The sequence below is a fragment of the Bidens hawaiensis genome, unplaced genomic scaffold (assembly GCF_021521415.1).
Source record: "Bidens hawaiensis isolate Kalapana, Puna unplaced genomic scaffold, B.hawaiensis_p1.1 tig00077609_1, whole genome shotgun sequence".
Lineage (NCBI taxonomy): Eukaryota > Viridiplantae > Streptophyta > Magnoliopsida > Asterales > Asteraceae > Bidens > Bidens hawaiensis.
The window spans coordinates 23,719-35,913 of NW_027503359.1; the positions used below are offsets into that span (position 1 = coordinate 23,719).

General features: G+C 37.5%; 1 protein-coding gene and 1 long non-coding RNA gene across 2 annotated transcripts; both read right to left on the reverse strand.

Annotated features, from left to right (window-relative positions):
- Positions 1-9,714: 9,714 nt before the first annotated feature.
- Positions 9,715-10,743, reverse strand: LOC143606841 (uncharacterized). Its single transcript, XR_013148825.1, has 3 exons — positions 10,589-10,743; positions 10,304-10,487; positions 9,715-10,045 (listed from the first exon to the last, which is right to left on the reverse strand). It is a non-coding gene; the product is annotated as an uncharacterized LOC143606841 (long non-coding RNA).
- Positions 10,744-11,003: 260 nt separating this feature from the next.
- On the reverse strand, positions 11,004-12,189 carry LOC143606843 (peroxisomal acyl-coenzyme A oxidase 1-like). The gene is made up of 4 exons (XM_077082476.1): positions 12,078-12,189; positions 11,828-11,938; positions 11,337-11,406; positions 11,004-11,235 (listed from the first exon to the last, which is right to left on the reverse strand). The coding sequence occupies exons 1-4, from the start codon at positions 12,124-12,126 to the stop codon at positions 11,019-11,021; spliced, it is 447 nt and encodes a 148-aa protein (XP_076938591.1). The 5' UTR covers positions 12,127-12,189; the 3' UTR covers positions 11,004-11,018.
- Between the last annotated feature and the right edge of the window lie 6 nt (positions 12,190-12,195).

Here is a 12,195-nt window from a genome sequence, read left to right on the forward strand (position 1 = left end):
TTATTCGCCCTAGTTACTCACCGTGGGGAGCACCAGTGTTATTTGTAAAGAAGAAAGATGGGAGTTTTCGAATGTGTATTGATTACCGGGAATTGAATAAAGTGACTATAAAGAATAGATACCCCTTACCTCGAATTGATGACTTGTTTGATCAGCTCCAAGGTGCGAAGTATTTTTCAAAAATTGATCTTAGATCTGGTTATCATCAAGTAAGAATTCAGGAAGAAGACGTACCAAAAACAGCTTTCCGAACTCGGTATGGTCACTATGAATTTTTGGTTATGCCGTTTGGGTTGACAAATGCACCTGCAGTGTTTATGGACCTCATGAACCGAGTTTGCAAACCTTACCTTGACAAGTTCGTGATAGTGTTTATCGATGACATTTTGATATATTCGAGAAGTAAGGAGGAACACGAACAACATTTGCGGGAAATCTTAAAATTATTGAGGCAAGAGAAGTTATACGCAAAGTTGTCCAAATGTGAGTTTTGGCTACAAGAAGTACAGTTTTTGGGACACATTGTGAACCATCAAGGGATCCAAGTAGACCCAAGTAAAATTGAGGCCATTAAAAATTGGCAAGTGCCTAAGTCACCAAGAGAAATTCGTCAATTCTTAGGACTAGCCGGGTATTATAGAAGATTCATTGAAAACTTTTCAAGTATTGCACAACCTCTAACCCTCCTAACTCAAAAAGATCGAGCATATGAATGGGGAGAAGAACAAGAAATGGCCTTCCAAACGTTAAAACAGAAGTTATGTGAGGCTCCAATATTAAGCCTTCCAGATGGAACTGATGAATTGGTGGTATATTGTGACGCATCTCGTAAAGGTTTAGGATGCGTACTGATGCAAAGAAAGAAAGTAATAGCATATGCTTCCCGACAATTAAAAGTACATGAAAAGAATTATACGACCCATGATTTGGAATTGGGAGCAGTTATCTTTGCATTGAAGATTTGGAGACATTACTTGTATGGCACTAAATGTACCATCTATACTGATCACAAAAGCCTACAACACATATTCGATCAGAAAGAGCTAAACATGAGACAAAGGAGATGGGTAGAACTGTTAAATGATTATGATTGTGAGATTAAATACCATCCGGGTAAGGCTAACGTAGTAGCCGATGCTTTAAGCCGAAAAGACAGAATCAGACCATTAAGGGTACGAGCACTCGGAATGATTGTTCAAAGTAGCCTAACCGAACAAGTTCGCGTTGCACAAGATGAGGCCTTGAAGGCAGATCAGCTAGAAAAAGAAGAACTACATGGAAATGAAAGGAATTTTGAGAAGAAAATTGATGAAGTATATTATTACAAAAACCGGGTCTGGATTCCAACACTTCATAAACTCCGAAAGTTGATTCTTGATGAAGCACACAAATCCAAATATTCTATTCATCCAGGTACTGATAAGATGTATAAGGATGTTAAAGAATTTTACTGGTGGCCTGGTATGAAAAAGGATATAGCCGTGTATGTAAGTAAATGTGCAACATGTGCAAGGGTAAAGGCGGAATATCAAAAACCTTCGGGAATGTTACAACAACCCGAAATCCCACAATGGAAATGGGAACAAATTACCATGGACTTTGTGACACACCTTCCTAAAACCTCTCGAGGAAACAACGCAATTTGGGTAATTGTGGACCGATTAACCAAATCCGCACACTTTATTCCCATCCGTAACAACTACACCACCGAAAAACTCGCTCAAATTTACATCGATGAAATAGTATCTCGACACGGAGTACCTCTTTCGATTATTTCCGATCGAGACAGTCACTTTACTTCACATTTCTGGCAAGCAGTACAAGAAGCCTTGGAACCCGAATCGACCTAAGTACGGCTTACCATCCCCAAACTGATGGTCAATCCGAACGAACCATCCAAACCTTAGAAGATTTACTTCGTGCTTGTGTACTGGACTTCAAAGGGAATTGGGATCAACACCTCCCGCTCATTGAATTCTCTTACAATAACAGTTATCATAGTAGTATACAAGCAGCACCTTATGAAGCTCTATACGGGCGAAAATGTAGATCACCACTATGTTGGACAGAAGTGGGTGATACTCAAATTTCAAGATCCGATTTAATTCAGGAAACCACCGATAAGATTCACCAGGTTAAACAAAAATTGAAAGCTGCCCGTGACCGACAAAAGAGTTATGCCGATGTTCGTAGAAAACCGTTATCTTTTGAAATAGGTGATAAAGTATTTTTAAAAGTATCGCCATGGAAAGGCGTTATAAGATTTGGAAAGACTGGTAAACTAGCCCCGAGATACATCGGACCTTTTGAGATTGTCGCAAAAATTGGTCCCGTAGCTTACCGATTAAAACTACCCTTAGAACTGAACACTATTCATGACGTGTTTCATGTATCGAATCTGAAAAAGTGTTTGACTGATGAAACGACAATAGTACCACTGGAAGATGTTCAGATCAACGAAAAGCTCAACTTCGTAGAGGAACCGGTAGAAATTGTAGACGGGAAAACCAAACAGTTACGACACAACAAAATTTCATTGGTAAAAGTTCGGTGGAATTCAAAACAAGGACCCGAATATACTTGGGAACGAAAGAACGAATTCCGAAAGAAATACCCACACCTGTTCCCTAAAAAGAAAACCGATGACACATTAAATTTCGAGGACGAAATTTCTTAACGGGGGGAGAATGTGACATTCGCGACAAAACGAGGTACACTATATTCATTACGTATCAAGTAAACGATAAATCGGTTAATTCGTAGTGCTTAAACGAGTAACCGACCGATACTAATTATGACCCGTATACATACTGAGGGGTCATATACGAGTTATATATATGTTATAGAGGCTAACATATTGATATTTAGGCCCCAGTACGTTTAAAACTCTTTAAACGAAAAAGGTTTCGTTTATCGTTACGCTATAAGCTTAAACGCAATCGTTAATATCAAAACAAGCATTGTAGCATCCGTTAAGCCGAAAAAGATTTATAAAACACTTATATGACATGTTTTAAGCAATCCGTGAAAATATTTTGGAATTTTACAACGAGTCAGTACGTTTTTCTTATTTTACAAAAATAAGCTGAAAAACACTCGTTTTTGCGCTATTTCTCACACCCGAATTAATTTTTTCGCCAAAAACCGAATCCGAAATAAATTTGGACTTGGGCTTTTGCGTTTGGGCCTGGAAATCCAGATTTTTGTGTTGAATAAGGCCCAAGGGAGGCCCATTAAGCACCCCGGCCGCAACCTTAGATATTATTGTTATTAGTGAGTTTGCTTAATATATAAGGAACTCTAGAATTATTTTGTGTCCATCTTTCCAGAAAGTAAACGAGAGTTCTGCTGATTTTACATAAACACTTTAACACCCTAGGTAATTTTCATTATTTCCACCATTTTTACTTGTTTTAATTAAATTTAACATCATATAAACATAGTTCAATTACTAAAAATCATTCCTAACCATATAAAAATCCTAAAAATGGTCCAAAAACATATTTTGACCATACACATGGTTAGGAATCAGAATCATACTCTTTTTGGGCCATAAACACAGATTAAAGGGTTTAAACGACGTTTTTACGGTTAGAAAGTTCGGTTTGAACCCAAAACCGAAACCCTAATTATCAAGGCTGTTACATGGATGATTTATGCTTGGTTTGATGTTATATGATATGTAGATATACTGAGTTTGCAACCCGAGACCCGGAGAGTCGTTTAAGCTAGCAAAATTCATCGAAAACCGACAAGGTAAACCCGTAACACTCGTTTAGGGGCTGTTTAGTATTAGGTTGTGACGTGCTTGTTGTTAGCTTGTGAAAACTTGCAGGAACATTAGGGATCATATAAATGAGTCCCTGTTCAAATTTGGTAATTTTTCGATAAACGGAGAATATTTGGTGAATTTATTTCCGTTTATGAGCGTTTATTTGGGAAAAATAGCTAAACATATTGAAAAATTATGAAACTTGGTTTTGGAGTTTAATATGTGATGGTAAGATCACTGGTAAAGTTTGGGAATCATTGGAAATGCCTAAGTATGGTTTGTGCAATCATGGTTTAACCGAATTTTAACAGCCGAAAAACGCACAAAAAGGCATTTTGTCAAAAGAGTTAGGTTCTGGAAATTTTGCAGGGGCTATGTAATAACATTGAGGCCATTTGTAAAAATTATCGGATTTTTCGGAGGTCGTTTAATATAAACGGGCCATTTATTACACGATTATAACCTATTAAATGAATTTTTATAAATAAATAATTAATCATAAAATTTCTGAAAATATTTTTATAAAATTCTCCATGTCTTAATGTATTTTTAAAAAAATTTACATAATTTATATATAAGTACATATTTAGTTATGATTAATCAAAGATTTAAATTATAATTGTTTTAACGAAACCGGCAGTTTTGTGTTTAACGGACTGACTGGTATGTCAAAATGTCTAAAGTGGTCAAATATCATATTTTTGAATGATATTGATAAAAACGAACTTTTTACGAGAATTCCGGACAATTCGGGTGGATTGTACGCGTTTTGTATAATCAAACCCGTGTGAAAACGGAAACGAACCCTGCGATCAAACCAGACACCGAAACCTTAAAATTCTTTCATAAATCAAATCATTTTATCAATCAATATATTTACTTAAGTTTGTGTGATCTTACCTAATCCCGAAACGTATAAACAATCAACAGGGCTAGGCTCGGGAAACGGTGAAACTGAGCCAAATCCAGTTTTAAACATTTCATAGTATACAACGTCACAATCTAAGACTACGGTCATGTTCTGGACCTAAAAGCTATACCCAGATTATCTATACAGCCCGACTTAGCTTGAACACTGTACTAGTATTAACGATACGATACCGTTTATAGGAATCAGGCTATAAACGAGGCATCTGACTTATTGATACGTAATTTCCGTGCAAACTACGATAAGGTGAGTTTCACGACCCCCACTTTCTAAACTGTTTTACGAACTTTTGGGGTGAAAAGCATGTTTACATATACTGATATACTTGAAAACGTGGGATGATGTGGATTATCTAAGTACTAACACTTGACAAGTCCCCACAAACACAAGTGATTAACTTCGTACCGGTGACGTGTGGATAGTACTATCGGTTTGACAAACCCAACTGACAGAGCCGGAGGGGTATGCCGGAACATATGTAAACCCAGTTTCACATTGTCATTATATTTTTACATACTGCTATGTGGTGTTAGACATAGTACATACTTGGGGCAAGGTGGCTGTTAAATGCCAACGGGAGTGCATGGGCAGTGGAGGCCATGTGTTTTAGCTCGTTTCGGTTTCACTTGTGGCTTAGTATAATACATCATACACATACATATATACATACACACTGTAAACTTTACGAACTCGTGTACTGATTTCATTGACACTCGTGAAACTTGAAACTCACCAACTAGACGTAGTTGACCCGTTTTAACATGCTTTTCAGGTAAAGCAAAAGTGGAATGATTTGCTTACATGCTTGGTGTTAGAAGGAAAGTTGAATAGCTGTGAATAGACGCTGATATAATACTGAATAAGAAGCTCGTAAACCGGTTATGTGTTTTTCACCTAGTTTGTAAACATAGTACCTACCAATGTAATATGATGTAATTTAGCTGTTGAATTTCTTTATAAACAATGTGGTTGATACCAGTATTATCTGTTACATTCCCGTATTACGCTTCCGCAACTACCTAGTCAGGGTGTGACATTAGAGGAAATAGAATGAACTATGTAATGGGTTATTTCATTCCTTTGATCAACCAAACACACTACTTATAACCTTTAGTAAGATATAAAAATACACATATTATAGTTGTGTCACTCCTTTAATTTTTGTCCACTCATTTATCTAATACAATAGTTAATATTCTTTGACCAACTCATCAGCTATTCTATCATTCAATAGGTTCATCATAATCACTTGAACAACTGAATTTGGATTTACAAATTGATTATGCTAATTGCGATTCCATTATAGGTGTGTTCCTTAGGCTGAGGGGTGTGGGGCTTCAACGGGGGCGCTAGAGCCCCTCCGCTCGCGCCCCCTGGCGCTAGCACCACACCCCCGGGGCGCGAGAGGGGCGCGAGCACGAAAAACAAAGCAGGCGCAAGCACCTTCGCGGGACGAATATGGCGTAAAGGGGCATGGGAAAACGTGAAAGAGCCGTTGGACATTTAAATTGAGCCGTTGGGCTCTTATTTAATAAAAAAAAAAGTTTTTTCTTCCTATATATAACCCATTTCATATAAAACAATTACCACAACTTCAAAAAAAAACCCAAAATCAACCCATCTTCCCAATTTTTTTTTTTTTAAAATAATGTCGTCGTACTCGTCTGATTCCGACTCCTCCGAAGAGGATGATTTGCTTCTTCATGTAGGGGGAGTTTTGACCGCAACCGTGGTCAATCTCTTGCAAAATCAAGCCCATCAACCTCGACTCCCGAGAGTTAGAGCACCACCTCGTGATCGTGATCGATCGGGTGCTAACGATACTTTGATTAGGCATTATTTTAGCCCTCAACCGGTATATGAGGAGTCGGATTTTCGAACTCGTTTCCGAATGAGCAGACAATTGTTCATGCGTATAGCAAGTGATTTAGAGGCACGGTATCCCTTTTTTCAACAAAGGGAGGATGCTAGGGGTCTCCCCGGTTTTACCCCTCTTCAAAAATGCACGGCTGTTATCCGTCAATTAGCGTACGGCATCTCGTCGGACGCTTTGGATGAGTATTTACAGATGTCGAAAAGGGTTGCATGTGAATCCCTTCATTTTTTCTGCCAAGGTAAAAAACATTAATTTTACTTTTTATTAAATATTTATTACATTTTGTAATATATATTATACGTATGAGTCATATCGACTTACGCTCGGAGATATCTGCGTAAACCTACAATGTATGACATCCAACGCATATATGAGGTGCACGCAGAAAAACATGGTTTTCCTGGGATGCTAGGTAGCATCGATTGTACGCATGTTGGATGGGCTATGTGTCCAACGGCCTGGGGAGGTCAGTTCCACCGTGGTGATCATGAAGGGCCGACCCTTATACTTGAGGCGGCGGTGTCACGGGATCTTTGGTTTTGGCATGCTTTTTTTGGTGTTGCTGGGTCAAATAACGACCTTAATGTTATCGATCAGTCACATTTGATCAACGACCTTATCAACGGGGTTGAACCACCTCAATCTTTTGTTGCAAATGGAGAACTCTTCAAGTACGGGTACTATCTGGTCGATGGTATTTACAACGAATGGGCTTTGTTAGTTCAAGCTTTTACAGATCCAATCGCCGACAAACGGAAGTATTTTACGAAGAAGCAAGAGTCTGCTAGAAAAGATATTGAAAGAGCTTTTGGAGCTATAAAAAAACAATATTATGTTCTGGCGAACCCGATACGTTATTGGACTCGGGAGAGGATAACGGACGTCGTCTACACGTGTCTGATCCTACACAACATGACGTTAGAAGACGAGGGCAAAGCTATCTGCCAAAACTACCAATGTGACATTCCGCCACAACCGTCCACAATCAGTGATCAACAAAGACTTCATAACATAGCAAATATCAAGAGCCGTGAGATACACGGGGATCTTCGACATGAGTTGGTTGAACATTTGTGGGCGAGGCGACCCGATGATCTTGTATTAGATTAGTGTTATTATTAAGTATTATTGTTTGTTTAATTTTTAGTATGTTTTTTTCTGTAATTTGAATTTTAAAAAAAAATGTGTGTTTTTTTTAATAATTTATAGGTTTTTTTTAATAATACGTTTTTTGAATATATTTATAAAAAAATAAAAAAAAAAATCCGCTGGAGCCCCTCCACACTAGGGCCAGGGGCTCCAACACCCCCCTTATCCAGTTTCTCTCTCTGCCACACGTCACAATATTATTGGCCGGAGCCCCCACTCGCGCCCCCATTAGAGCCCCCCACACCCCTCAGCCTTAGTGTTTGATGATAATTTTGCTTTAATTTGGATTTTTGTTATCAATTTACTATTTAATTTAATTTCACTTGTTTAAGAATTGAGTGTTTGAATTATTTTGGTTTATTTTCTTATTTACGTTAAGTGAAGATAATAACTTTGCTTTAATTTTAGCATTTTATTGATATGTTTATTATTTTTATTTGTATTTTTTAGTTTTTTAGGCCGAATACTCGAAACTCGATTAACCCAGCCCGATAAAACCCAAACCTGAAGAACTCGGGAGAGAAGGGCCGGGTTTCGATTATAGAATTAAATTTCTCAAACCCAAGGAACACGATCAAAGAAACCTGAAACTCGATAGTGAAGAACATTTAAGGGTTTTGTAAGCGAAATCGCACAAGCAATTGTTATGTCATAAGTCATCCAGGGAAATATAAGTCTATAATATATATATAAACGAAAACATAAAAATCCAACGCGTCGCGATGTAGTCGCTCCCTCTTTTTTTGGAGTCACCAGATTTACTTGATTTTTAAATTGAGACTTCTCATGCATTTGACCCAAATTCACGAGTATGGGTTTTACCAAACCCAGATCTTCCTTAAACGGGTTATAACATCTCATTAAATTAAAAATTATTCTCATCAAAATTATTGATGTGAAATTTCTATAAAGTAGGATATACTAAAAATTATTATATGATTTTTTTAAAGATATTATTTATAATTAAGAAACAATTTTATAGTAAAAAAATAAGCGGGTCTTGGGTCTCATCAAACCCAGATAACTTTTAAACCGGGTTATAACATCTTAGCTATTTGTGAAACCCTTTTATCATCAAACTTTAAGTATATTATAAATTTCCTTACAATAAATAAAATTAAACTAAAAAAAGTATATAAATATTAAAAACGAATAATATAAAACAGCCCTCGTAATAAGGAGGACAAAAACTAGTAAATAAATAAATAAGACGTTCATGTAAACGGGTTAGAAGATGTCAAACCTTGTAGAGGGGCCTTGAAATGATATCCTCAAACTTTAAGCTATGCCATATCACATGTTTCATCTTTATTAAAGCCAATTCATTTTCACCAAGTTCCAAACTTTACCAATCGACACAAGTGTGCGCGGGCATAAGGAGTAAATTCCAACAAATGTCGATGATTAACAATTATATCATCATCATCATCATCGTACTCAGTATATCCCACCAATAGCAATGCTATGGTAGAGTCTGAGGAGGGTAAGATGTAGACAGCCTTACCTCTATCCCATAGGGATAGAGAGGCTGCTTCCGGTGAGACCCCCGGCTCGATAGTAGTTTTGCATCAAGCCTTGGACATAAGGCACATAGCACTCAATCATCGGGACACCGGCTGATCGGTGCATGTGCCCTTGTCTTTCGGCTATCAACGCCACCACATGATGCCTGATTAACCTTCCGCCACTTTTAACGTTATTTTCACGAGATTAGTAAAATAACGTCAAAATTAGTGCAATTTTACTTTTGCCCACCTGAGGGTTCACACATATATACATTATATGCGCGTACCGCAAGCAGGGCGTCGATGATTAACAATTATCCCCACTAAAATCTTACCTTATCGAAATCTCATATAACAGAGAACAAATTATTAAACATTCTCTAGTCAATAATAGTAGCACGCACACTTTCGACACAATCAACAACGAAAGCAGTCGTTACACATTTTGCAAACTATAGAGACCAACATGACATAAATATATGGTCCTCTTTAAACTTAATATAATAATATCCAGTGTTGACACAATACCAAAAACTGCAACCACACTTAAAAACAGTTGAGCCATCAATCACATCTGAATCATTAGGATGATCGGTTGTGCGTTTTATAGCTTAGCAGTGCGTAGCTTCTGCTTGAGAATCGGTTTGAACATATTCATGGAAGCCATCAGCTACATCTGAATCATTAAGCGGGTCTTTCCAAGCAGCCTCGTACAGTTTTGGATACATGTTTCCATCGTAACGCCCAAGAATTGAACCCAAGTAGTGGTCAGTGTAGCTGAATGCATCAACTAGTGCGATTGCATTTGGCCGGACCTGCCAGCATATAAACAAAGGGTAGGTAAATACTAAACAGGCAACTTTAAGAGACAATTTCAATTAACCACCTCACAACGTGATATAATGTCATATTTACCCAAGAAAAGGTCATAATATCAAACTTACCCATTTACAAATTTATAACATTTATACCCTTCTTTAGAACATTTGTATTAGGATCAAAGTGTTTGGAGTGTAAACAGAAAAAGCAGGGTATAACGGTCATATTATAAATATATATTGTTGACGACTAACCTTAGTATACAATGTTCTGAGTTGATCATTAGCAAGTGAGGCTTGTTTGGGTGTAAGGTACCCGGTGGCCAAGAAATCACCTTGATGCTTGTGTAGAAGAAACAATGCATACACGTAACACAACGCCTCCAAGGCTTGTTTCACTCCCTTTCCAGGGATGTCTTGTTGCAATTTCTCAACAAACCTAAAAAAAATAACATAGAAACAAAACGAGTTAAAAATATGATACTTTTATGGTTGATGCGGTATATGTTAAATACAATGAATGTAAGTTGTAAGTCTTACTTGGACACAAAAATTACTTGGCAGTGAGCAACTGCTGCCTCCACCAAATCAGCTGATAGTTCTGCAAAACCTGAAACGAAAACTCAAATGAATTTACATTAAGCATGGTAACAACTATGGTTATTCAAATAGCTGCAGCTTGAAGCTCGCTTAATAAAGCAAGCCAAGCTGGCTCTTTTTTTTTTAAACGGCTCGATCCGGCTCCTTAATTTTGTGTTATATTCATCCATATGTGAAAAAAAATAAAAAATTCCAAAAATAAACTAGCCCACTTGAGATATATCTGAGCCGAGCTTGAGCTCAAACTTCAGCTGGTTAAGAGTTTCAAACTTACCCATTTACAAATTTATAACATTTATACCCTTCTTTAGAACATTTGTATTAGGATCAAAGTGTTTGGAGTGTAAACAGAAAAAGCAGGGTATAATGGTCATATTATAAATATATATTGTTGACGACTAACCTTAGTATACAATGTTCTGAGTTGATCATTAGCAAGTGAGGCTTGTTTGGGTGTAAGGTACCCGGTGGCCAAGAAATCACCTTGATGCTTGTGTAGAAGAAACAATGCATACACGTAACACAACGCCTCCAAGGCTTGTTTCACTCCCTTTCCAGGGATGTCTTGTTGCAATTTCTCAACAAACCTAAAAAAAATAACATAGAAACAAAACGAGTTAAAAATATGATACTTTTATGGTTGACGCGGTATATGTTAAATACAATGAATATAAGTTGTAAGTCTTACTTGGACACAAAAATTACTTGGCAGTGAGCAACTGCTGCCTCCACCAAATCAGCTGATAGTTCTGCAAAACCTGAAACGAAAACTCAAATGAATTTACATTAAGCATGGTAACAACTATGGTTATTCAAATAGCTGCAGCTTGAAGCTCGCTTAATAAAGCAAGCCAAGCTGGCTCTTTTTTTTTTAAACGGCTCGATCCGGCTCCTTAATTTTGTGTTATATTCATCCATATGTGAAAAAAAATAAAAAATTCCAAAAATAAACTAGCCCACTTGAGATATATCTGAGCCGAGCTTGAGCTCAAACTTCAGCTGGTTAAGAGTTTCCGACTTCCAAACGAGGCTGGCTCGTATAACTTCACGCCCGAGCCTGAGCCTGAGCCCAAGCTGGCTCGACTTGGTTGTTAAGCAGCCATAGTCACAACCAAGTTCCATTTCATCATGATTGATAGAGTAGAGAGGAAAACATTAATTACTAAAGATAAAAAGTACCTTCTTCTGGATTTTCAAACTTGGCTAACCGTCGACCACACTGAACAGACATTTTAGCAGCCCTTGACTCAAATGCTTCCACTATTGCACCAGGGTTTAGCCAACCCTCCGCTGCAGCCAATTGGATTTGTGGTCAATAAAGTAGTTAAAGATATTAAGCATATTTTCAACAGCTAATATGTACGCATTTGGTTTTTGCCTATAGTAAAATGAAGTTTCAGAGGTTGCTAAACAAGACAAAATAGTGTACCAGTTTGAACAGCACAATTATTCTGCATAAGAGATGCCACTCTTCCCATATAAGCTGTCGTCCCAACAGGCTTTTTGTAACCAAGCTCCGAGACTGTTTTCACAAGAAACCTCGCAAC

Excerpts from the sequence above, each read along its gene's own strand:
- LOC143606843 (XM_077082476.1), bottom strand. The coding sequence starts at position 12,126 with ATGGGAAGAGTGGCATCTCTTATGCAGAATAATTGTGCTGTTCAAACT. Across the intron at positions 11,407-11,827 it reads GTTTGAAAATCCAGAAGAAG|GTTTTGCAGAACTATCAGCT; the intron begins GTACTTTTTATC and ends TTTTCGTTTCAG. Across the intron at positions 11,236-11,336 it reads CAAGTAATTTTTGTGTCCAA|GTTTGTTGAGAAATTGCAAC; the intron begins GTAAGACTTACA and ends TATTTTTTTTAG.